This window comes from Balaenoptera ricei, chromosome 11 (genome assembly GCF_028023285.1).
Source record: "Balaenoptera ricei isolate mBalRic1 chromosome 11, mBalRic1.hap2, whole genome shotgun sequence".
In the NCBI taxonomy this organism is placed as follows: Eukaryota; Metazoa; Chordata; class Mammalia; order Artiodactyla; family Balaenopteridae; genus Balaenoptera; species Balaenoptera ricei.
Genome location: NC_082649.1, coordinates 72370396 through 72398040, shown reverse-complemented (window position 1 = coordinate 72398040; position 27645 = coordinate 72370396). Strand labels below are relative to the sequence as shown.

Below are 27645 nucleotides of genomic sequence, written 5' to 3'. Positions count from 1 at the left end.
ATGAGAAGTCAGCACGTACCAATCAACTGTCCCAAGGTATGGATGCTGCGCCGGGCCCACACCCTTACCTCTGCTAATGCCCAAAATGACCCTTCACACCTTACAGATGGGGAGACTGAGACTCAGAGCATGAAACGCTTTTCCCCAGACCACTGAGCTGGCGCTCACAGAAGTTCGAGGCAAGTCCAGGCCTGCCACACTCCAGAGGTTCCCCAATGGTTCTGAAACGAGCCTGGAAATGATTCAGGACAGGGACAATGGGGAATGTACAGGTCAGTACCAGGGCGAAAGGGGACCAGAGGGACAGGAAAGTGTTTCACAGAGCCTTAGGTGGGAGCCTTAGTGGGAACTCCCTTCTCACTTGCTTTTCAGGAAACCATCCACCAGCACCTAAAGTCATGTATTTGAGTTTCACCCCATTTAACACGCCAGACCTGACCCTAGAACCGAGTGTGGGAGGTTGGTTTGGAATTCTCTCACAGTAGGTTGTGGAGGATAGCAGTCCCTACCTGCTGCCTGCAACACACCGGGTAGTGGTAAGTGAGATACTGCAGCGAAGGTGCTCAGTACAGAGCATGCCTCTCAGTAAGTAATCAGCTCATTCACTCACTCATTAAACAAGTTAAACATCTGGGTTAAACATAAGCCTAAGCAGAGGCCACAGCGAGCCACAGGACATCCTCCTTCCACTAACACCACCTCTGATGAGATAATAGAGATAATAGAGACCCAAACCTACGCGTACACACATACACATCTTCGCAGACCTATGTTTGTGTTATGCCCACACACACAGTCAGAAATGTGAAGGAACTGCCAAAAGAACTTGAACTCAGCCACTCAAATGGTGAATTTTAAGACAGAGATAGTCACTCTAGGACATAAAAATATAATTTCCAAACTAAAAGAGAAAAATGATGAGTACTTTGGGATAACGACGGTGGGGTCACTTCAGTGGCACTATCATCTGTGTATCTGGCCAAACACTCTTGTCCTATCGTGCTCTCACTGATGAAACAGGGTTGGGGACATTCATCTGGCCGTGGGGGGCCTGCAGGTGCCAAAGGGCCATGTGATGGGGAGGGTCCTGAATGCCCTTCTCTAGAAGCGAAGCAGTGTGTACAGGCCTGATCCTCTGATCCTTACTCAAGATTCCAACTTATGGCCATAGCACCATCACCTTCAGTTAGTGCCGAAAACAGACGTAAAAGCAAGAGTCTATCCTACTCCAAACGTGTAGCTCAGAATTCTAAGGAGAAAACAAACCATTTAGAGTCCATATTTGTTTTTGACATCCTGGAGTCAGTTTCTTTCTTTCTATCCTTCTTTCTCTCCACCCCCCCTTCTCTCTCACTCTCACTCTCTCTCACACACACGTACGTGCACACACACACCCCCAAGCAAAGGGAAAAGAAAGAAACAATTTTTAAACACAGCTTTTAAAAAGGTTCATGAGCCTTCTTGCACATCAAATGGCTCCTAGAAAACAACCTCTTAATGATTTTCATGTAAATGAATCAGAAACATATGGATTAAATTTCCCTTAAAATATACACATGTAATTAAGGGGAAAAGTGCTTGGCAAAATGCATTTTGCATTTTATCAAACCCAGCATTGGAAAAATAGGTTGAGACATCTGACAAATCCAAACCCAGCAATTCTGCCCATCCCTACGGCAGCCCAGGACCCAAGTCCGCCAGGCTAGACCTTCCCCTTCCTTGGGCTTTTCAGAAGAACCTAATGGACTGTAACACACAGGTTGGTTCCTCAGGCTCTACAGTGGTGGTTACGGGTCTCCCTTTTCCTGGACCTGTGTTCATCTTCAGGGGCTGGGCCCCCATACACAGGAGAGCTTGCAGCCCATGCTGGCCTGACTGGGCACCTTCCTGGGATGTCTAGAAGATGAAGGGGTGGCCTCGGTCATGCCCTGCAATTCACACCTCACTCCACCTCTGCCAAGCAGTGAACCTCTCCCAGGCCCTCCACTACTGGTGGAGGAAAGGGAATCGAGACTGAGAGCTATTTCCAGAGTCTTTTCTTCACCTGTACGAGAACCAAGTGAGAAGTTTTTCTAAATTGCTCCCTTCATTCATTTGCTCACCTGGCAACAAGTATTTATTGAGCACCTACTACGTGCAAGTACCATGTTGAGGCTGGCAAGTCATCAGAGAAGAACACAGAGGAGGTCCCTGCCCTGGTGGAGCTGATGTTCCTGCTGGAGCTCACTCTCTGGGGCCCGAGGCCCAAGGGCTTGCACCTTCACCATCCAGTCTGGGCCACACACCATTCCTCTCCACTGGGTCTTCTCCGCACCAGGCCCTGGACTCCTCCTCCTCTCCCTTCTTCCCTCTTCCTCAGTGTCTGGCCCCAGTGTTCCTCTGCAGACCTCTTCCCAGCAAAGCTCTCAACCATATTTTACCTGTCTCCATGGTTTCCATGAGCTTCTGATGGCCTTCACAGCCTCTCACCACCTGGCCAGCCCTTGGAGGCCCCATAGCCTAACCTTTCTGACTCCTCCCCACCCCAAGTCCCCTTGGACACCACACTCCCTCATTGTTAGCGTCCCAGCCCCATGCCCGCTCCCCTGACACCTGCTCACTGTTTAGTCCTTCTGCTGGACATGCTTCGCTCCCAACCACTCCCTTCCCATCTAACTCCCTCCTCTCCACCTCCTCTCAGGGAGGGCTTTCTTGGAGCCCCAGGACCAGGCCCGGCCCCCTGCTACATGCCCCTTAGCACCATACTCTGCCTTCCTGCCACCTGATCATGACTTGTTCAGCATCTGTCTTCCCACTCTGCTCAAGGAGCAGGGCCCACGTCTTTCCTAGTTGTGGGCGTATCTCTAGAGCTCGGCACAGTCAACATTTGATGAATGAAGGAAGGAAGGAAGGAATGAACGAATAGATGAGCGAATACTTTATAGAGGCAATATTCTGCTTGTCCTCCCTGCTATGTCCCACTTTCTGTCCCAAGCAGAGTCACATCAAGAATGTTTGCAGGGCTGATATGCAGACGCTACATGAGTCAGCACCTCTTCCAAGCTCACGTGGGAACCTCAACTCATTGGAGTTATGACACTGGGTATCACGGAGGGAAGAGGAGGCACGGCCAGAGAAGGGTCTGGGGTCTCACTACAGGGAGCAGGGCCCAGGAAGAGTTGGAGCTTCAGAAGGAAGGCTGGTGATGGATGGGCCCAGGGCTGGGGTTCTCAGCCTGGGCAAAAGTTCCGAGATCCCAAGGTGACCCAGAAGTAACTGAGCCCCAGACACTTGCGGGAATAGGTACCCATCCTCTCAGAGCTCATGGTCAGAGAGGCAGCCAAGTAAGCTGGACTCATCAGAAAATCCAGGTCCGCTTGCCATGGACCTTCCTACCTATGTGACTTGGCCTCCCTGACATTTAGTTTCTTCATCTGAAAAAGGGAGATGAGAATATTGCCTAACCTCCCTCAAGGGGCTGCAGAGGGAAATAAAATGAGGCCACAGTGGTAAAATGATACCAGAGTTTAAACTGGTTAACTTCTAAAATTCACATTTTCCTTTATCCAGCCTAAAACTACTGGAGAATAAAGCTACTACTTTTGCCTCTTTTCTGCTTGGGTCTAAAACACTGACATGCTACAGGATTCTTTCCCTCCCCTCTCTCCCCCAGCCAAACTATAGAATCATTTGTGTTTAATGTTATCTATGGGCACATTTTTAAGCCACCACCTTTTTTCTTCCACTTTTATCATGTCTTTCCTCTGTCTCGACAGCACCATGGTTACAGCACAGTTATGGGGAGGAGGAGGGCAGGGAAGCAAAATGGGATAAGGAGAAAGGGGAAAAACCCCAAAACAACACAGAATCACCGAAACTGCCCTTTTGTGTTCTTTAGCAACCACATGAGACAAAAGAAGCAGAAGTTTAGGGTCAAACTCTGGCCAATTTCCAGTTCTTGGATTTCAACCACTTTAAAACAAAAATATTTGGGAGCCAAAGTATTGTCTTTTCCCTTATATACACCCTTGAGAATAATGGCTCACAAACCAGCACTGGGGTGGCGTGTGGTCCAGAGAGGACACAATTAATGAAAATGCTGGGTTCTAATCCTGCCTCTACCAGCTGGGGAACCTGTGACCTGTTGTTACTCCCTCTGATTTCAAGTTCTTCCTGTCTTAAACATAATTGCCTGTGAGAATCGAACAAGTTAATATAGTCATAATCACAACAGAATGCGTTGGTCTTCATTGAGTACCAGACTCTCTGACAGGCTACCTGTGCTATCTAACTGCAACCCCATGACATGGGCCTTATTTCCCCTCCAGCAGGTGACAAGAGACAAGGTCAGTGGGCTAGCCACTGCACCCCTACCCACACGAGCATTATTCTTGCTGTGCTCATGATAATCCTATAAGGTCAGTACTGCCATACCCATTTGACAGCTAAGGATGCTGAGGAATGGAAGGAAAGAAAAACTTGCCTAAGCTTGTGTACTGGGTGGCCTTCTCAATGTTTAATCCTCACCAAAATCCCCTGAGAAGGTGACTGGGATTATTATCTCCAGTTTCTGAATGAGGAAAATGAGGCACAGCTGTTTCATGCAGTCACAGATGCATGGCTGGGGTCAGCCATGGTGGCAGGCGGTCCTTACCAGGCTGGCTCTGATTGTGGCTCTGGCCCCTGGCTGTCCTCTCTCACGACCATTTTCTAAGCCTTATTCTCTAACTTTCTGGGAGAGTCTGTGAGCCAACCAATGTCCTTTCAAAAAGTATCTTTTCCATTTAAGTCAGCCAGGGTAGGTTTCTGCTGCTTGCAGGCACCATGGAAAAAGCCCAGGTGGCATTCCCTACCTCATCCACTGTAGAAAACCCGTTATGTAAAGAGCATGGTGCTCGGGGCAAAGGAGGGCACCAAGCAGGCTGAATCAGCAGAGCACCTGCCCTCAGAGAAGGAAAAGAATGCATGTAATGTACTTCTAGAACAAAGTGATACCAGAACAAAGGACCAGAGTCACTTACAAAACAAAAGCGTAAAGGAATTGAAGAGGTTGTACTGAGCTGGTTTTTAAGAATGAGCATTTGGATAAGCAATAAACAGGGAGGCAGGGATAAAAGAAATGAACAAGATACTATGGAGGAAAGAGAAAGGCGTACTCAGTGAACAGAAGGGGGTCTCACCTGGGTAGATGGAGGTGAGCGGCAGGGATGAAGGGGTAGGTTGAGGGCAGAGCATATTTCTTTCATACACACATATACAAACACACACATACCCAGATACACACACACACACACACACACACACACACATTGTGTGTGTAGGTGTGTACATGTACCTACATATGCGCCTGTGTAAATTTTATACCACTTCAGTCTAGAAATTACTTAAAAGAGTTCAGCTTCATCTGAATCCACTGTCAGACCATCCTCAGGTCTCACAAAAGCATCCTGCCCCATGCTTTACTCCTAGAGGAAATGGATTGTTCACAGCTTCTAAGGCATGGGCAGCTAGTCTCCAAAGTTGTCTCAACAGATGGTAAGACTCGCGGGCCGGGGATGCCAGAGCAGCCGCTCAGCAAACATCTGCTGGCTTCAGAAAGAAGCTGCTACATCAGGCACCATGAGGACCCTAAGACACATTTCTAAAGACTCCAGAAATATGACTCTTTGAATTCTCGTGGCCAATAGGTCAGTTTGCCCTCATGTCACCAACTCTGAACCTGCAATTTCTGTCAGTGTCTTCGAGAAAAGCACCTCAAGCACAGAGGTGAGCGCTGACCTGGCTGAACAGCCTGGTTGCAAGGCCCTGCCGAGGAAGCAAAAGAAAAGCAGATTGCAGAAAAGAGGTAGATTTTATCAGCAAGTTTCATCTATGCCTAGAAGTTATGCCCAAGAGCACAGCACACAGCAGCTCCTAAGCAAGTATCAAACCACTCTGCTATGTGCCCATGGGGGTTCAAGCTGCCAGGGGAGCATGGCCCCCTATACTGGTTTCCTTTGTTGGGGGCAAGATTTCTAACCCAGGAACATCTCAGCTAGTGACCAATCTCTGAGCATGTGTTTTGAGTACATGTCATCAATAACTAGATCTGAGCTGGAGAGCACTCTAAACATGAAATACATTTCTGCAACATGAAAAGAAAAAAGACTATTCGGGGCTGGTTTGAATTAGGTAGAATGAGACAGGAATTTTCCTGAAGTCCCCTGCTCTCTTCCTTGGGCAGCTACTCACTGCCTGGCAGAAACAAGACACAGTGCCTGGGGGACTTTAGCCCATGACCCACTGCCTGGCTGGGGGACCACTGTGTCTGAGTAGGGGTGGTAGGCAGACCTCATGAGGGGTGCTGAGGATGACGTTAAATAAAATTATGTACCTCTATGGCTCAAGAAATCTGACTATCTATTATGATTCTGCCTAGAGAGACTTGCAGTCTGTGTGATCAGTGGCAGTGCTGGTCCCCTAGTGCTGTCACCATGGAAAGGTACAATTATGCCTTTAAAGCTCAAGGTGCAATTAAATCTCTATAATGGGGCTAATGGTTCAAGCAACCTTGAAGCAGTTGCCATATTTTAAAAGATCATTCTGAATTGTTCTTTGTCTGGAATTGCTCTGTAAAATCTGAACTTTTCATCTTCCGTTGAGAATGTATTTAATGCTGAGGGAATGGTCTTCTTGCAGCCACACTGCACAAAAGGGGGTTTCCTTCTCATCTGGCAGGATCCCCCGGAGGACTAAACTCCACCGGACAAAGCTGAGTTCAGCCCTCTAAGGCTTGGGTTCTTAGGAATTTGCTTTCTGAGGAAGAGTCCAAAGTGAAGATTAGGTCACAGGATACAGTCCAATCGAGAGCCCACTAGGGGCAACTCGGACTGACATCTCTTTCTCTGAGAGAGAGAAAAGAAAAACATGTGGCAGCTCACAGGAGCAAGTGGTCAGGTCCCCTCCCTAGAGCTCCCACTGCCCGGTCTTTCAGTAACTGTGGCCAGCAGGTGACACACGGTATCCTATGATCTCTTTTACCTGTCTGGTCCCTAAGTTTACTATGAACCTCTCAAGGAAGGGGCTGCATCTGGTTCACCACAGGGGCCCCAATAACCATCAGAATAATTAATGGATGGGGTACTGCCTCACAGAACATTAAGGACGGGTAACAGGTCAACCAGGAAAGGGAGACATTAGATATCCAGACCCAAAGGACAGGCACGAGAAGAACACTATAGAGATGGTGAGTTGGAAGCTCTTTAATCACTGACCAAGCTCTTTAAACAGTAACCTAGAACAATTTAGAAATGCAATTTATATTCATGTTATTTCCCGATAATAATGATGACAACTAAGATGCACTAGGCAGTTTCCACGAGCAACAGTTGTGCTGAAGATGCTTAGGCATCATTTCATATCCTCACAATAACCCCCTGACGGAGGCAGTATTCTTATCCCTATTTTACAAAGAAGGAAACTGAGGCTCGGGGAGGAAAAGTTACTTGCTTAGGATTACAGAGCCAGCAAAAGGATGAGCAGGATTCAAGCCAGAGCCCGTCTCGTGACCACTGCTTTCCTGCCTGTGATACTGAAACTGGCCCCCGATATTTCTAAAACATCAATAGCTTATAACAGAGTAGATTTTTACTTTGAAGATGCCATGGCTTTCTAATTTATTTTTTGGGGAAGACAGCTCTTTGTTTAGGATCCTCCCAGGTATGACAAAGCAGAGCAAAATCCTACTCCGTAATGGTGAGGATGAGGAAGGTAACATCCTTAATTAAACCCTTTGTACTCATTATCTGTTTCATCCTCACAACTACCCCGTGAGGTAGATGCGATTATTATCCACATCCTAGATATAAGGAAACTAAGGTCTAAAGAGACAAGGTGGTCTCAGCCTTTCAAGGTCACAGCCAGTAAGAAATAGAACTCAGGATCTAATCAGAGGCCGTCTGCTGCCAGAGCCCAGTCCTTGGCTATCATAATCCCAATTCAAAGGGGCAGATGGGAATTTGGAGAAAAGAACTCTAGAATCTATGAGAAGACTGGATTTGAGGAACACAAGCCTGAAAACAGGGAGCCTCATTAAGATTCATGCTGCTTTGTACTCTAAGACCACAAGTGATTCCATGGTAACCCTAGGAGCTCCAGAACCCTCAAATACCATCACAAGGAATGGAGGAAGAAGAGAGAAGGCTCTGTACACTAGCGCCTGCAGGTCCAATGCAGCTATCTGTTTTTGTAGATTAAATGTTTTCTTGGAACCAGCCAATTTACATAGTATCTGCTGATTTACATATTACCTATGTATGGTTGCTTCTGTGCCAGAACAGCAGAGCTGAGTAGTTGCAACAGAGACTTTGTGGCCCACAAAGCCTAATTAAGATATTTACTATCTGGTCCTTTAAAGAAAAAGTTTGCCAACCCCTGGACTACAAGTTAGAGGGCCTGATGCAAACAGGAGCCAGGAAAACAGCAAGCCCAGAGTGTCCAGGCGGAACAGGCACACACTTCACCTATCCAGCTGGTGCCTGACACACCCAGCTTATAATTGTTTTTCAAAAAAGCATGATATCCCAAACCAGCCAGCCCTGCCCCTCACGTCCTGCCCTCTCTACCCTCCAAAAGGAGCAGCAGCAGTGAGCCTTACCTTTGTTGTACATGTTCGTTGGCACTTGAACGTCGCTCAGGCTGATGTTCACAGGCAAATTATTAAAATGGTCATTTGGGGCTAAGATGAATTCCTTCCCCAGCTCCAAAAAATTCCCATCTTTGTCCCTTTCATTTATCAGCACAGCATTGAAGTATTCATACTGAAAGAGAAAGTCAAAAAACATGACATGTGGCTTAGGGAAGAAGGCTGTGAACTCAGATGGACCTGGGTACGGCTGCGGGCGGGCTGTCCCCTACACTTGTGGATTCTGTTCTAGTCACGTAATCTGTAAGTCTTTCACACCATCTATGGCTGCTTTTGCACAGGTGTGATAGCACCATATAACTATTTCCCAATGTCATTAAGTACTCTTGAAAAACATAAATTTAAGAAGTTGCTTAGTACTTCCTTATGTGAATATAGAGAAAACTGCCCCAAAACATTTTAATTCTTTGAAGTTTGAAGACAGACCCTGCCTTTATTCAGCCTACCTTTAAGTAGAAGGAGACTGGAAAACAACAAAAATTAAGTAAATATATAATATATTAGAGAGTCATACTTGTTGTTCTAAGTGCTTTCCATATGTTAACTTATTCAATTCTCCTAACGACTCTATGAAGTAGGTTTTATGAGTATTCTAACTTCACAAATGAGGAAATTGAGGTAGAGAGAATTTATGTACACTGTCAAAGATTACACCACCGATAAGCAGAACCAGAATTAAAACACAGACAGTCTATTTCCAGAGCCTGTGCACTTAACTGCTGTGCAGTATTGCAAGATGGTAGATGGCAGGTGTGGTTGGAATTATCAGAGCAGGAATTTAAAACAACTGTAATTAATATACTAAGGGCACTAAAGGAAAAAGTAGAAAACAGGTAAGAACAGACAGATAAGTAGATTGACAAATATTCTAAGAGAAATAATCAAAAAGAAATGCTAGAAATCAAAAACACTGTAATAGAAATGAAGAATGCCAACGGGTCATCGCCGGCCTGGATACAGCTGAGGAAATAATCAGTGAGCCAGAAGCTATGTCAGTAGAAACTTCCCAAACTGAAAAGCAAAGAAAAAAATGAATGGGAAAAAAGGAATAGAATATTCAAAACCATAGAACAATTACAAAAAGTGTAACAGATGTGTAGTGTAATGGGAATACCAGAGAAGAAAGAGAAAAGGGAACAGAAGAAATATTTGAAGTAATATTTCCAAAATTAATGACAAACACCAAACCACAGATCCAAGAAGTCCAGGGAAAATCAAGCACATGAATATTAAAAAAAAAAAAAAAAATCTACACCTAGGCATGTCATATCCAAAGTGCAAAAATCAAAGACAAAGAGAAAATCTTAAAGGAAGCCAAAAAGAGGAAAAAACCTTACCTACAGAGGAACAAGGACAAGGATTACCATCAGACTTCTGTTCAGAAAACATACAAGCAAAAAGAGAGTAGCCCGAAATACTTAATGTTCAAAGAAAAGGCCTACCAACCTAGAATTCTAGAATCCAGAAAAATTATCCTTCAAAAGTGAAAAAGAAATGAAGACTTCTTCAGACAAAAATTAAAGAAATTTGTTGCAAATAGACCTGCCTTGCAAAAAATGTTAAAATTTCATTAAAGGGAGGGGAAACTACACAGGTCAGAAACCCAGAAAAGAGTGTTACAACAGGAATAAATGAAAGTAAAATATTTAATTTTCTTATTCTTAACTGACCTGACAAATAGTTTTATCAAAATAATAATAGCAACAAATTGGATTATTATAGTTATGGATAAGTGAAATGAATAGCACAGTGTTATACTACCCATGAAGTGGTACAAGATTGACAGTGGACGTGAATTAGTTGTAAATGTATATTGCAAACTATAAAACAACCACTAAAACAATTTTTAAAAGAAGTATAAATGCCAAGGAAGGAGAAAATACTACGTTATATAATATGCTCAATTAAAACCGGAGAAGGCATAAAAAGAGTAGAAGACTAAAAAAAAAAAAAAAAAAAACACAAGGGCAATGAATAGAAAACAGTTACAAGTATGGTACATATTAATCCAACTATATCAATGCTCACTTTAAATGTGAAGGGTCTAAATAGATTAATTAAAAGATAGAGATGGTCACAGTGGATAAAAAAGAAGAACCAACTATATGCTGTCTACAAGAAACTCACCTTAAATATAAAGAACAGGTCGATTAAAAGTAAAGTGATAGAAAAAGATATACTATGCTAACATTAATCAAAAGAAAGCCAGAGTGGCCATATTAATTTCAGACAAAGCAGACTTCAAAGCGAGGAAAATTATCAGCAAAAAAGATTGCCATTACATAATGATAAAGGGGTTAATTCTCCAAGAAGACATAACAATCTTTAATGTGTATGCACCTAACAACAGAATATTAAAGTATGTGAGGGAAAAAAATGATAGAATTACAAGGAGAAACAGATAACACGCTACTAAAGTTGAAGACTTCAGTACCTCTATCAGTAACTGATAAATCCATCAGGCAGAATACTGGTAAGGATACAGTTTGAACTGAACAGCACAGCAATTGAATCTAATTGACTCTAGACTAATTCATCCAACAACAGCAGAATATACATTTTTCTCAAGCTCACATGGAACAATCAAAATGACAGACCACATTCTGGGCCATAAAACACACCTTAACAAATTTAAAAGAATAGAAATCATACAAAATGTGCTCTCAGACCACATTGAAATTAAACTAGAAATCTATAACAGAAAGACAGATGGACAAATCCCAAAATATTTGGAGATTAAACAACGTATTTCTAAATAACACATGGGTCAAAGAATAAGTCTCAAGAGAAATTTTAAACTAAATTAAAATCAAAAAATAACTTGTCAAAATTTGCAAGATGCAGCAAAAGCAGTGCTTACAGGGAAATGTACAGCATTCAATGGATGTATTGGAAAAGAAAAAAAGATCTAAAGTTAATCGCCTAAGCTTCTATTTTAGGAAACTAGAAAAAGAAGAGAAAATTAAATCCAAAGTAAGCAGAAGGGGAAAAAAACACTTTTTAAAAAATTTTGCTGAACAGAAATCAATGAAATTGAAATCAGGAAATCAATGAAACTAAAAGTTGGTTCTTTGAAAAGATTCATTACAGTGAAAAGATATAAAGCAAAATCATCAAAGGAAAAGAGACGCATGTGCTGAAGTCCAGAGCAATCCAGATGTGAGCTTCCAAGATTTCTCTCCCAGCACAATTACATAAGATGTACAAATTCTTCCAGCAATGAATGGATGACAACACATTCGAAAGGCTGCCTACCAGAGAGGCTCAACAAAAACTCAGTGCTGGGGCTTCCCTGGTGGTGCAGTGCTTAAGAATCTGCCTGCTAGTGCAGGGGACACAGGTTCAAGCCCTGGTCCAGGAAGATCCCACATGCCGCGGAGCAACTAAGCCCATGTGCCACAACTACTGAGCCCGTGCTCTAGAGCCCGCAAGCCAAAACTACTGAAGCCTGCGCGCCTACAGCCCGTGCTCTGCACCCAACAACAGAAGCCACTGCAATGAGAAGCCCATGCACTGCAACAAAGAGTAGTCCCCACTCGCCGCAACGAGAGAAAGCCCACGCACAGCAACGAAGACCCAATGCAGCCAAAAATAAATAAATAAAATAAATTTATTAAAAAAAAAAAAAAGGACTCAGTGCTAAGGATTTTTATTGGGTGTTGGTCACGTAGCAACACTAGTTACCAACTTAAGCTAATTGATTTTAAGGAATTCCACACCTAGCAACTATAGAGCACACATTCTCTTCCAGATCATAACAGTGGGAATTCAATATATGATAATGATACAAAAAATATCAATAACATCTAAGAAAAGATGATATCTAGAAGAATCTTAAAGATTTTGAAATTAACCAACACACTCCTTAATAATACATGTACCATGGAAGAAAATGACAGAAAAAGTTGTAAAATATTTTGAAATAAATGATAATAAAAAAATATATTTGTAAGATGTAACTGAAACAGAAATGAGAGAAAAATTTATAGATTTTAAAGCTTAGCATAGAAAAGGAGAAATTTTTAAGATGAATAGTCTAAGATACTACCTTAAGAAGACAGAAAACAAGAACAAATAAAACTGAATGTTAAAAGAAGGAATAAAGTAATCAAGATAGGGACTTCCCTGGTGGTGCAGTGGTTAAGAATCTGCTTGCCAATGCAGGGGACACAGGTTCGATCCCTGGTCCGGGAAGATCTCACATGCCATGGAGTACCTAAGCCTGTGTGCCACAGCTACTGAGCCTGCACTCTAGAGCCCCCGAGCCACAACTACTGAGCCCACGTGCTGCAACTACTGAAGCCCGCACATCTAGAGCCCGTGCTCCGCCACAAGAGAAGCTACCGCATGAGAAGCATATACACCGCAATGAAGAGTAGCCCTCGCTTGCTGCAACTAGAGAAAGCCCACGTGCAGCAATGAAGACCAAATGCAGTCAAAAATAATAATAATAATAATAATAATAGAGATAAAAGCAGAAACCAATAAAACAAAACAAATAACAGGGAAAAAAATCAATGATATCAAAAGTATAAAACCCTAGCTAGACTGATGACTAAAAAAGTAAGAAAGCACAAAATACGAGTCAGGAATGAAAGAGAAAACATTATTAAAGAGCTGACAGATAATGAAAAGATAAGAGAATAATATAAACAACTTTATACCAATATTTGACAATTTGAGTTAAACGTCAAATTCCTTGAATAACTGAAATTACCAAAATTGACACAAAAAGAAATATAAAATATGACTGGCCCTATGTATACAAGAGAAATTGAATTCACAATTAATAGCCATGGTAAAACAAAAAACTCCAGGTTCAGATGGCTTAAATAATGAATGCTATCAAATACATAAGGAAAAAATACAAACTATCTTACATAATCTCTTACAAAAAATTAGAGGAAGGAATATGTCCCAACTTATTTTATGAGGGCAGCATAACACTGACACCAAAACCAAACAAGAACAATTTTTGGAAAAATTACATGCTATTATCATTCATTAATCTAGATCAAAAATCTTAACAAAATATCACATCAAATCCCCTGTCATTAAAAGGACAATCCATCATGACCAAGTTGTATTTATCCCAGGAATTCAAGGTTGGTTTAACATTTGAAAAATCAATCAACACAGTTCACCATGTTAACAGAATTTTTTTTAAAAAATCATATGACCAAATAAATGCAGAAAAAAACATTTGAAAGAATCTAACTTTTCGGGCTTCCCTGGTGGCGCAGTGGTTGAGAATCTGCCTGCTAATGCAGGGGACACGGGTTCGAGCCCTGGTCTGGGAAGATCCCACATGCCACGGAGTGGCTGGGCCCGTGAGCCACAACTGCTGAGCCTGCGCGTCTGGAGCCTGTGCCCCGCAACGGGAGGGGCCGCGATAGTGAAAGGCCCGCGCACCGCGATGAAGAGCGGTCCCCGCACCGCGATGAAGAGTGGCCCCCGCTTGCCGCAACTGGAGAAAGCCCTCGCACGAACCGAAGACCCAACACAGCCAAAAATAAATAAATAAATAAATAAATAAATAAATAAATAAATAAATAAAGTAGTTATGAAACGCAGCTTTCTTAAAAAAAAAAAAAAAAAAGAATCTAACTTTTGTTCATCATAAAAACTATCAGGAAATTTAAAATAAGATAAAAAGTCCTCAACCTGATAAAGAGCAACTATGTAAAACCTACAGCTAACATTATATTCATGAAAAAACACTGAATATTTTTCTCCTAAGATCAGTAACGAGGCAAGTATGTCTTATCACTTCAATTCAACATTGTACAGGTGGTTCTGGCAAATGCAGTAAATTGCATGAATGAATGAGTGAATGAGTGAATGAATGCCATACATATTGGAAAGGGAAAAAGCTATCTTTTTCTGCAGACAACATGACTTTCTATGTAGAAAACCCTAAAGAATGCACATAATCTACTGTAACTATTGAGTTTAGCAAGGTCACAGGATATAAGATCAGTACACCAAAATCAATTATATTTCGTTGTACTAACAAAGAACAACTGGAAGAACGATAGCATTTACAATAGCATAAAAAGCTTGACATACTTAGGTATGAATTTTTAAAAACATGTGTGATACCTGTATGCTGAAAACTACAAAATATTTCTGGGAGAAATTAAAGAAGCCTTAAATAAATAGAGAGATATACCTTGTGCTTAAGGATTGGAAAACTCAGTATTAACATGTTAATTCTTCCCAAATTGATCTAAAACTCCAAAGAAATCTCAATCAAAATCTCAACAGGCTGTTTGTAGGAATTGCTGAGTTAACTGTAATTTTATAGAGAAATGAAAAGGATCTAGAATATCAAAAACAATTTTTAAAAAGAAGAAAAAGGTCCAATGACTCACATTTCCTGAATTTAAGTCTTACTCTAAACTTAACTAATCAAAATGGTGCGGTATTGACATTAGAGCAGACAAACAGATCAATGGAACTGAAGAGAGTCCAGAAATAAAGCCGCACAGATACAGTCAACCAATTTTCAATAAAGGTGCTTAGAAAATTCAATGGGGAAAGTATTTTCAACAAATTGTGGTGGAACATATGACTAACCATATGAAAACAACATCCTCAACCCCTAATTCACAACATACACATATTCATTCAAGATGGCTGAAAGACTTAAAATGAAAAAGCTAAATCTATAATATTTGAAAAAACAAAAACAAAAAAACGATGAGTAACTTCTACTGCCTTCAGGTAAGCAATGATTTCTTAGGTTTTAGAAAGCACTTACAATTTTTAAAACTGGTAATTTGGACTTTATGAAAACTGAAAACTTCTGATCATCAAATTCACTATTAATAAAACAAATAGTAAATCCATCATTGAGGAAAAAGTATTCATAATACATACATCTGACAAATAACTTGTACCAGAATATGTAAAGAACTCCTGGGGCTTCCCCTGGTGGTGCAGTGGTTGAGAATCCGCCTGCCAATGCAGGGGACACGGGTTCGAGCCCTGGTCTGGGAAGATCCCACATGCCGTGGAGCAACTGGGCCCGTGAGCCACAACTACTGAGCCTGCGCGTCTGGAGCCTATGCTCCGCAACAAGGGAGGCCGCAATAGTGAGAGGCCCGTGCACCGCGATGAAGAGTGGCCCCCGCTTGCCGCAACTGGAGAAAGCCCTCGCACAGAAATGAAGACCCAACACAGCCAAAAATAAATAAATACATAAATAATTTTTTTTAAAAAAAGAACTCCTGTAACACAACTTAAAACACCAATTAAAATATAGGCAAAAGATTTGAACAGACACCTTACAAAGGAAAGTATACAAATGGCCAATATACAAACCAAAAAGTGTTCAACATCATTAATCACAGAAGTGCAAAATAAAACTCTGTCATTGCTCCAAAATGCAATTTTACACCCACTAGCTAATATTAAATTTTCTGAAAATACTAAATGTTGGCAAGGATGTGGAATAACCAGAAATCCCATGCATTGCTCGTGGAAATATAAAACCTTTCAAACCCTTCGGAAAACCATTCACAGCTTCTTGTAAGGTTAAACATGTATCTACCATATGATCCAGCAAATTCTACTCCTAGGTATTTATTTAAGAGAAATGAAAACATATAAATTAACAAAAGAGCCCAGCCTGCTTGGTTAAGGCCAGTGCCATTATGGTTCACTCATAGGCTCTCCAGAGACAGCTTCAAAACTGCCATTTAATTGAATAACCTGCACAACCCAGAATGAAACTGAAGGAAGGATGAAAACATAAGCAGGATTTTGCTCAGTGGTGCCCATCCTTCACCGCAGACGACTGTGTGTTCTGCTCCTCCCTAAATCCATTTGTCCATTCTGTATTGATTTTGAAAAGGCTGACTCAGTGCAAACAAGAAGAATCACTTCTCCGTCCTTGGAATTCATTGCTGGAATTATGAAGCTCAGGGGCTTTGTCCATAGGAGAGAGGAAGAGATGTGTTAAGCCTAAGTCACCTCAGTATTTCTGAGTCCTTGTCACCCAGGAGGTAGGAGTAAATTAGTTCTTTTGTGAGTATATCTGATCACCTACCAAGTGTGATGGGGCACAAAGGAAACTAATCCAAGGGACGAAATGTGGCAAAGAAAACACCAGGAACAAAATGGTAGGTGTGCTGTTTCCCCAAACCTGGCTTGGCACCAACTCAGGATGAAGTAGTCCAATGAGTAAGCATCTAAAAGTGACTCAGTGGGGCAGGGGTAGGAACATGTTTTGTGTGAAGGGTCAGACAGTCATACTTTAGGCTTTGCATGTTATACAGTCTTTGTCACAACTCTTCTACATTACTGTTGTAGCACGACAGTGGCCAGACAGTACATAAAATAATGGGTCTGGGTGTGCTCCAGTCAAACTTTATTTACCAAAGATTTACATAATTACAAAAAGGATTTGGCCTGTGGGCTGTAGTTTGCCAACCCCTGAAGGAGTGTGTTATGAGATTTTCAAGAGACAGAAATAAAAAAAAAAACCTCTGGCTGGAAGGAATCAAGCATTACTTTCATTAAAAAGTATTTGAACACAATACTAAACAAGAAGAACAAAGTTGGAGGACTTCAAGACTACCTGTAAAGCTACAGCAATCATGACAGTGCTGTACTGGTGAAGGAATAAACAGATCAGTGGAACAGAATAGAGCCCAGAAATAGACACTCCCATAAATATTGATACAGTCAACTTATCTTGGACAAGGGAGCAGATAGTCTTTTTAACAAATGGTGCTGGAACAACTGGACATCCACATGCAAAAAAATGAATCTAAACAAAAACCTTATACCCTTCAAATTTAACTCAAAATGGATCATAGACCTAAATATAAAATGCTAAACTATAAAACTCCTAGAAGATAACATGGGAGAAAACTTAGATGACCTTGGGTATGGTGATGCCTTTTTAGATACAACACCAAAGACATGATTCATGAAAGAAATAACTGATAAACTGGGTTTCATTAAAATTAAAAACTTCTGCTCTGTGAAAGATAATACCAAGAGAATTAAAAGAGAAGCCACAGACTGGGAGGAACCATTTGTAAAAGACACATGTGATAAAGGACTGTGATCCAAAATATGCAAAGAACTCTTAAAACTTAACAAGAAAAATAACGACTTGATTAAACAATGGGCTAAAAAGACCTGAACAGACATCTCACCAAAGAAGTTATACAGACGGCAAGTAAGCATAAGAAAAGATGCTCCACATCATATGTCATTAGGGAAATGCAAATTAAAACAACAATGAAATACCACCGATTAGAATGGCTGAAATCTGGAACACTGACAACACCAAATGCTGGCAAAGACTTAGAGCAATAGGAATTCTCATTCATTGCTGGTGGGTATGCAAAATGGTACAGTCACTTTGGAAGACAGTTTGGTGGTTTTTTATAAAACTAAACATACTTTTACCAAACAATCCAGCAATCATACTCCTTGGCATTTAGAGTTGAAAACTTATGTCCATACAAAAACCTGAAAACAGATGTTTATAGCAGCTTTATTCATAATTGCCAAAACTTGGAAGCAACCAAGATGTCCTTCAATAGGTGAATGTGTAAATAAACTGTGGTAGAGACAGACAACGGAATATTACTCAGTGCTAAAAAACAAAAAATTATCTATCAAGCCATGAAAAGACATGGAGGAACCTAAATGCATATTACTAAGTGAAAGAAGCCAATCTGAGAAGGCTACTGTATGATTCCAACTATATGACACTCTGGAAAAGGCAAAACCGTGGAGACAATAAAAAGATCAGTGTTTGCCAGAGGTGGTGGGGAGAGGAATAAATTGGCAGAGCAGAGAGGTTTTATTTTTTTAGAACCATGAAAATAGTCTGTATATTATTGATAATGATATTGATTATAATGATGAATACTTGTCATGATATATTTGTCCAAACCCACAGAATATAAAACACCAAGAGTGAACCCTAAGGTAAATTATGGACTTCGGGTGATTATGTGTCAATGTAGGTTCATCCTTGATATAAAAAAAAGTACAATTCTGGTGAGTGATGTTGATAATATAGGAGGCTATGCATGTGTAGAAGCATATGGGAAAACTCTATCTTCCTCTGAATTTTGTTGTAAACCTAAAATTGCTCTAAAAAAAAATAAAGTCTCTTTAAAAAAAGTTTTTGAGTAGCATCTCCCTACATATTTATTTATAACTCATGTGTACTACCTACCAACTATTATACTAACTTGTGCACATTATACTATAAAAATTATAATAGAAACTACAGTGAGTAGAAATAAAAGCAATGTATTCTTCTTGGGCATCCCAATGGCTCATTTTGTGTACCCCTGGGTGCAGCACTTCTCTGCAGTGTCCCAAAGCAGCATTTCCAAAGTATGATCTGTGTAAGAGAAAGCCATTCCATGAAATACTGATAAGGAATAATTTTCCTGAATGTGTGCCATGGTGAACAAAGTTTGGGGAAAAAGCTGGGGTTTTAGAAAAGGTAAAGAGATTTTTCATTTCAGGAATTCTCAAGGCCTTTAATTCATTTAGAGAGTACTCTATGTGCACTTTGAATATCTTGGGGGAGGGGTGTTGTATACACCCTTCCTCAAATATAGCTGATCATGCAGTTGTCCTTCTCAGCATTTACCATAGGGGTCACTTGACAAATACTCTCGTGATTGTTTTATCAATGCAACTCCCCCATGAGACTGGTTCTGCAACTACAAGAATTGTGTCTCTCTTTACTCACTGTTGTATCCCCAGCCCCTGGCATTTATTGGTTGCCTAACTGATGAAAGGACCAATGTCCAAATCCTTGTGGTTACCAGGTCTCTCACCTGAGCTGCATTTCCACAGACCTGTATTCAGAATCAACTCTTCAAGGTCCTATGGCAGCAGGGAAAGTTCTCAGCAGGTTAGGAAGATCATGCTGTAAGCAGTGTCTCCTATGGCCTGGAGAAGGGAAGCTGTAGGAGACCAAGGTCATACTGCTGTATGGCCTCTGTCACAAATCCAGACAGAAGACTGTGTCCAGAGTATGGGGTAAAGGTGACTCCAGAAGCTGCTGGAATTGCTGGTCTGTGCTAATCACCTTAAGATGAAGAATACAAGGCAGGAGCTCTGTGATACCTCCATGACCCTGCAGCTCCCCCAAGAGCCACCTGGTCATCCCCCTGCCATGGACTCCCTCTCCTTCAACACAACTGTCACAGAACATGTCAGTCTTCAGTTCTTCCTTCCTTCCTTCCTCCCTCCCTTCCTTCCTTCCTTTCTTCTTTTCTTTCTTTCTTTCTTTCTTTTTTTGGCTGCGTTGGGTCTTCGTTGCTGCGCGCGGGCTTCCTCTAGTTGCGGCGAGCGGGGGCTACTCTTTGTTGCAGTGTGCAGGCTTCTCTTTGCGGTGGCTTCTCTTGTTGCAGAGCATGGACTTCAGTAGTTGTGGCGTGTGGGCTCAGTAGTTGTGGCTCACAGGCTCTAGAGCACAGGCTCAGTAGTTGTGGCGCACGGGCTTAGTTGCTCCGCAGCATGTGGGATCTTCCCCGACCAGGGCTTGAACCCGTGTCCCCTGCATTGGCAGGCAGATTCCTAACCACTGCGCCACCAGGGAAGTCCCAGTCTTCAGTTTTGATAGGGATGCCATCAAGGAAAAGAATTCATTGCTCCACCCCTCCACCAACTGTAGAATCCAACTGCTCAGGTCTTCTCATTGACTCAGCTAAGACTCCTGTCACCAACTAGGGCAAAGCTTCAGATTCAACAGGAAATATCGAGAGATGACAAAAAGGCTTCAGTCTGTGTGCCCTCTCTAACTGATTGGTGTGACTGCCTATATGTGTTAAGAAGGCTTCTGAGGTAGTATCTCAACCCAAGGAATGAATGTATGCTTTCCTTTTTTTTTTTTTTTTAAAGAAATTCACGTTCTTTTTTATTTATTTATTTATGACTGTGTTGAGTCTTCGTTTCTGTGCGAGGGCTTTCTCTAGTTGCGGCAAGTGGGGACCACTCTTCATCGCGGTGCACGGGCCTCTCACCATCGCGGCCTCTCTTGTTGCGGAGCACAGGCTCCAGACGCGCAGGCTCAGTAATTGTGGCTCACGGGCCCAGTTGCTCCGCGGCATGTGGGATCTTCCCAGACCAGGCCTCGAACCCGTGTCCCCTGCATTGGCAGGCAGATTCTCAACCACTGCACCACCAGGGAAGCCCTGCTTTCCTTTTAATGGTGGCTCAGCCTCTCCCACACCATCCACATCCTTGAAAACTCATTACTGGCTGGTTTAGCGGTTGGCAAACTGTTTCTGTAAAGAGCTAGATAGTAAATATTTTAGGTTTTGCAGGTGAGACACTTTCTTTCGCAACATTCTATTCTGCTGTTTTAGCAAAAGTAGCCAAAACATAAAAAAATGGGTGTGGCTGTGTTCTAATAAAACTTTATTTACAAAAACAGGGAGCTGGCAGAAAATGCCTGCAGACCTTTGTTTCCTGAATCCTGTCCTAATTCTCTCTAACTCTTTCCAGGTGAGAGGCACCTAATCACAATGTCTTCAGGCAGTACTTCTCAACGCAGGCTTCAGAGCTCTTCAACATCCAGATGCCCAAGCCAAACCTCAGAACAATTAAATCCGAATCCCAAGGTGGTATTTTTTCAGCCTCCCCCAGTTATTCCAACGTGCAGCCCAGGCCAGAGGCACTATTTCCAAGGGCAACTTCTGCTTCCCCTTCCTGCCGGGTAAGCTGCAGAACAGAACTGCAAGGCGCCACCACAGAGGGCCTGCTTCATGGGTGGAAAGTAACTGCTCCACACATTTTGGCTTTAACGAAATCCTGCCTGTAAAGTTATCTAACTGTTTTCCTGTGTGTGTGTGCGGTGGAACCAACCAACTGTGAAATCCCCAGGAGGTGGGCCTGTGCTTCTCTGCTCACTTACTCCCCACGGAACCCAAAGACAACTCTGACTTGGAAAATACAGCCCAAGGGTTGGACCCAGAACACAAAGACACTTACTGAGCACCCATTCAGTAAGTAACTAGATTGGTCAAGGTTCTCCAGAGAAACAGAACAGGGAGGCAGGGAAAGAGAGAGGTATTGATTATTGATTAGAGGAACTGGCTCATTTGATTTCGGGGACTGCCAAAGTCCAAATCTGTAGGGTAAGCTGGCAGACTGAAAATTCAGGTAGAAGATAACATGGCAGTCTTGAGTCCAATTCCACAAGGCAGGCCAGGCAGGCTGGAAACTCAGGCAGGCTGGAAACTCAGGCAGGGTTTTCATGCTACAATCTCAAGACAGAATTGCTTCTTCCTCAGGGAATCTGTCTTTGCTCGTAAGGCCTTCAGCTGACTGGACGAGGCATCCCCTCATTATGGAGAATGATCTACTTTACTCAAAGTCTACTGCTTGCAAATGTTAATCACATCTAAAAAATACCTTTACATGGCTACATCAAAACTGGTGTTTGACCAAACAACTGGGCACCATGGCGTCATCAAGCCGACACATAAAATTGACCATCACAGTGACTGTCCCCTCTCAGTGGACTGTGGCCTGCCATTGGGCTCAGGCCGTCTCCTCATCCTCTGCCATCTACCCAGGCAGCAGCCAGAGTGATGGTTTAGAAACATGAAATGGACTGTGTCATTCCCCAGTAGTTTCCTGCCACCCTCAGAATAAACCCTTCCCCAGGCTTTGAAAGACTCTGTGGTCCGGCTGTGGCCCACCTTGCCCAGTTGGTCTCCTCCACTGACCAGCCTCTCACTCTACTCCAGCCCCACTGCTCTCTTGTTACTATCTGAACAACAAGCTTGTTTCTACTTTGCCCCAGTCTCCAACCCTTCCAGGCAGTCTAGACCAGTGCCCTGGGATTGCCTGAGGTAGTCACTCCCTCAGTCTTTATAACAAACTCTGCTATTGGCCCAAGTAGGTTTCTGTCACTGGCGAGCACTGAGTCCTAACCAGTACACTCATCACATCCTGATGGTGAAGGACCTCCAGGAACCTCTCGGGAAGACATGCCTTCAGCATCCCAGGCCCCATGTGGGCACGTGCCTCCAGCCTAAGTGGGTCCTTGTCCTTAAGAACATCCCCACCTGGCCCTATTACTGGCTTCAATCTCTACCAACCCAGTCCTTTGGACCAATTATCACCCATATTTCTCTTCCTGACCTTTTTGTGCCTCAATTTCCTCACCTATAAAGTGAAGCAACTATGAATTCTTCACTGCTGCATGTTAAGCTCCCCTCACAGTGTCCAGCGCAGGTAGGAACTCAATAAAGGGCAGGTTAAGGGCTCAATCTCAGCTGCAAGGCCCAGGGCTCTCCCATCTCCCAGAAGCCTTTCTCCTTCCCTGTTATCCTGCTTTCTCTGATCTCCTCTCCCCTCAGGAAATCAGTTGGTTTTTTGGCCTTTTTCATCATGGTATTCGTTCCCCTGGAACCTTAGAGGGTTTGTTTTGGATGGTGAGCCCTCTACGACAAGAAGGCACCCACGTGTCCCTGGATTTCAGGAGCATTGGTCTATCCCAGAGACACCACGCCTCTCTCATCTCCACATCCCTGGCACCAAGCACAGTGCCTGGAGGTCTTTGTCAGGTGATGGGACGAATGAATGGATACATGACTCCTTGTCTGTACCACTTAGGGAGACATTTTCATGTTTCACCACCAGCTGGGAAGAGTCTTCCCACTCCTTGCCCAGAAGTTAGTTCCAAGCCAAGGGAGGAACCTGGGTGGGCCTCCTGATTTCCATCACGGTGCCTCCCTCTGCCTGGGTTTCACCCTGAACAGGGTTCCATTCATGAAGCAAAAAGCCAGTCAGTATGGCAACAAGAGGAGGGGTTTTGGAGCCCGATGCCAAGGGTGGAAACTATGCTTGCCTCCTAATGGCACCCTCACGTGTCTGTGACTCAGTTTCTTTCTCTGTGAAAAGGGGATGGAGATGCCTACCTTTCTAGGTCTTTTGGAGAACTGAATGGGGTAAACGTACAAAAGTACGTTTTGTAAGCATAGTGCCCAGAGCAGTCTCTTAATATGTTCTGGTTCTTTCTTCTTTTCCTTGTTTTTTCTCCTTCCCTGCTCTGGGATGATGGCCAGCTTTTTACAACTTAGATTAAAAAATAAAATTAATAGGAATATTAGTTCCAAATGAGCCAAGCAATACCAAACTCCCTATGCATGTGTATCCTGTGGGGAAGTGACATAGACTGCTACATATCCAAGCCCCTCTCCAAAGGTCTAGTGCTATCCGGTTACTACTTAGTAATCACATTTTCCCCTCATATGTGAAAATTGATTTTTTAATGATCTGTTCCAGAATATCTCTAGGTATTAATGTTACATTAACTCATTTATAATTCCCCAAGTGTCACAGTTCCTTTAAAAAACCAGATAATGAATATCCCTCTCCCAGCCATCTGGAATCTCTGGCCTCTGAGAATACTCAAGTACGAGTATTAAAGGCCTACTTAACAAGCTACTTATGTAGGCCTCGGACTGCAGCTCACTGCAAGGCTAGCTAGCCACTGGCATTTCATTTTAAGAGCTGTGGAGTGGAGTGTTTAACTCCAGCATGCTGGGTTCAAATCCATAAAATGGTATCACAACCACCCCCCATAACAGTGGAGTCATCATGAGGAATAAATAGATAAGGGAAAGAGAAAAGAAAGAAAGAAAGGAAGGGAGGGAGGAAGGGAGGGAGGTTGGGAGGGAGGGGAGGGCGGAAGAAAGAGAGAGAGAGAGAGAGAGAGAGAGGGAGAGGGAGAGAGAGGGGGAGGGAGAGAGAGAGAGAGAAAGAAAGAAAGAAAGAAAGAAAGAAAGGAAGGAAGAAAGAAGAAGGAAGGAAAGAAGGAAAGGAAGGAAGGAAGGAAGGAAGGAAGGAAGGAAGAAAGAAAGAAAGAAAGAAAGAAAGAAAGAAAGAAAGAAAGAGAAAGAAAGAAAGAAAGAAAAAGAAAGAAAAGAAAGAAAAAGAAAGAAAGAAGGAAGTGGTGGTTACTACTGAGGTGGTCACTACTGAGGTGGAGCTGACTGGCATACAGATGGCAGAGGGAAACGTTTCAAAAGACAAAGCAAGAATACCGTCATCTCCCACTCACCAGTGGGGGCTTCCTCAGCACCCACTTTGCCCACCCCCCACCTAGCACCATGTCACCTCCATTCCCTCCACCCAGTCTCACTGGTCTCTGTTATTCCCTCCACTGCTCCTTGATCCTCAGTCCTTGTGACCTCCGCCCACGCTGCTCCCTCAGGCCAGAACACTTTCTCCACCTGTCACCTACAGAATCCGCATTCCTCCTTAAATCTAGCCCAATTATCACAACCTCAGGGCAGCCACCTCTGACTTTCTGGACTGGGGACATCCCTATCAGGCGCTCTTGAAGTCTCACGGGACTCTGGTGCGGAGCACTTAATTGCAGGGGTCATCATACACTTATCTGATTATTTGATTGACACGGCCTCCGCTCTACAGTGTGACATATGTTTTCAAGGATCATAGCTGTTTCTTCTTGTGCCAATGTAATCCCAGCACCTAATACAATACCTAGCACAGAACAGGTATTCAATAAAGATAAATGAAGGAATATGAAGGGAAAGATATCTCACTGCAGCAGTGCCTGGCACTGGTTCCCAAGACACGGTGGGAACTCAGAGGGGCTGAGGGCAGCCAACAGTGAGCCAAGCTGTGGCCCAGAGAGAGGGGTCTGAGGGTCCAGGCTCTTCTGTGGCTTATCTGGTTGACTGCTCAGTCTACCACTAGGATAGGGGACCTCTCAAGGCAGCTGGGAACCCCTCTGTAGTCCCCAGACACATGGACACCCCAGCCTGCCTGGGTCTTCCATCAGTCTTTTCATTAATCAAATGATTTCTGAAGGCCTTCTAAGTGCTACTTCTAACCTTGCCACCCAACATCCCCACCTGCAGCCGAAATGATTCTTCGGAAATTAAATAAAGCTGTCACTACCTTGCTTAGACAATGGCTTCTCATTGGCATACAATAAACCTCAAGGCCATACCTGATCTAGTTTTTTCTTGCCTCTCCAACTCAATCAGACACACGGGCCATCTTTGGATCTTCACACAGGCCAAGTTCATTTCCATCTCAGGGTCTTTGTATTTACTGTTCACTCTGCCTGGAATGTTATTCCTCAAGAACTTTACATGGTGGCTTTAGGTCTGAGCATAAACACCAGCTTTGCCACAAGCCTGCTCTAAACACCCCCAGATATATCCTTCTCAGTCACTGTCAAGCCCAGTATAACAGAACTTTGTGCAATAATAGTCATCTTCTATGTCTGCACTGCCTAATGCAGTAGCCACCAGCCACTCGTGTTTATTGAGCACATGAAATGTCACTAGAGTGACTGACTTTTTAATTTGATTTCATTTTAATAAATTTAAATTTAAATAACCACACATGGCTAGTGGCTACCATACTGGACACCAGGCCCAATACCCTGTTGTATTTTCTTTATTGTACTCAATATCTGAACTCTTTTGTTCATAAATTTATGCCAATCTTCTCCCATTAGAATTTGAGCTTCATGTAAGACAGACACTTTTGCTGTCTTCATAGCTGGAACCCCAGTGCCTACAAGAGTGCCTGGCTGTTGGGAGTCACACAAATGTGCTTTATATAAGTATGCTTGTACCCAAAAAGGTGTTGATACAATTATCCTCATAACATCCATCCAAGAGCAGGGGTTTTCACCCCAGCATCTGTGCCCCAAGCAATTGTGAGATGTGTCACACTTGTTACTGCTAATAGTGGAAGTACTCACATTTGCAAAGGACTGTATTTTTCTAATTCGTTACGAGTAGATTTAAGGTTATCTGAATAATAAGCTCATACCTAATCATTTGTATCCAGACTGATTTTCTTGAGTGGGAGGGAGAGTAGGTGACTAACAGCTGGAAGAGAAAAATTGCATATGGGAGTCTGTCACACATATGAGCATCATCAGTCATTTCCACTCAAGAAAAAAAGCAGCAAATATTGGTGAATAATATTGCTTTGGTCTGCTCAGCATCTCTTCTTCCTTGTTTGGTAATGGAACCCCAACACTCCCATACAGGGGAAGATGTCAATCAAGGTGGGGGGGCTGTCAATCAAGGCAGCCCTGTCAGCCACACTCCAGCATGTGACCCAGGTTGGCCAATCAGAGTCCTTTGTCAGGCAATGCTGTGAATGTTGGGAGAGATTCCTGCACTTTTGGTCAAGGATCACAAGTTACAATGTTCCTGCTTTGGGCTGCCAATGGCCATCTTGCCCCCAACACAGAGATCACTCTTCTGAGAACAAAACCTCATAGAAACAAACAGAGCCAAGAGCTGATAAGGAAGAATGAACTTTGATCAAATGATTCTGGTCAAATCCTTGACTCTAGTCATGCTTAGAGGCAGAGTCACACATTGGAATGCCAAGTAGTAAGTCGAAAGTAATGCCCTTTTGTTTTTTATTCTAATTTGCCTGGGTAGCTGAAGTCCTGACCAAGAGATCAGACGCTGTCATCAACATCTGCAGTAAGATTGGCTTCCCTGAACCTCAGTTTTCTTCACATGTGAAAGAGGGACAAAAACTTCCACTTTGTTAGTTATTCTTTTAGAAGTGATGAAATTTATCCTAAGATATGGAAGTGCTTGATGGAATTCAAAGGACCGAAGGAAGCCAGGCCTCAGGAAAGGCCTGGTACCACAATCAAGCCATCAGGCTCCTGGGCCAAGTTCCCTCACTTCTTTCTGCTCCTTTCTGGTGTTTGCACCAGTCTCCTCTATACAGACTGGCTTTCTTGGCCCACTGGTTCACAGAACAAAGAGAAATACCCATAGCTTCTCCGTGTTTACACCTTTCTATTCAGACATTGGGCCAAAATACACTGAAATTTTTGATCCAATTCCCAGATCCTAGGAGAGGGAATCTAACTGGTCCACCCTTTGTCAGAAGACCACTAATGATCCAAACAACAATAATGGGGCAGGTGGAAGGGTAATGGGGTCCAGTTGTACAGATACTGT

General features: G+C 42.9%; 1 protein-coding gene across 2 annotated transcripts in view; it reads right to left on the bottom strand.

The window, feature by feature from the left end:
- CACNA2D3 (calcium voltage-gated channel auxiliary subunit alpha2delta 3) overlaps positions 1-27645 on the bottom strand; it is a 770150-nt gene that overhangs the window by 445862 nt on the left and 296643 nt on the right. For both annotated transcript variants that reach the window (XM_059937666.1, XM_059937667.1), the window contains exon 5: positions 8615-8777. In XM_059937666.1, the coding sequence (XP_059793649.1) occupies positions 8615-8777 (163 nt within the window). The remainder of the gene's footprint in view (positions 1-8614; positions 8778-27645) is intronic.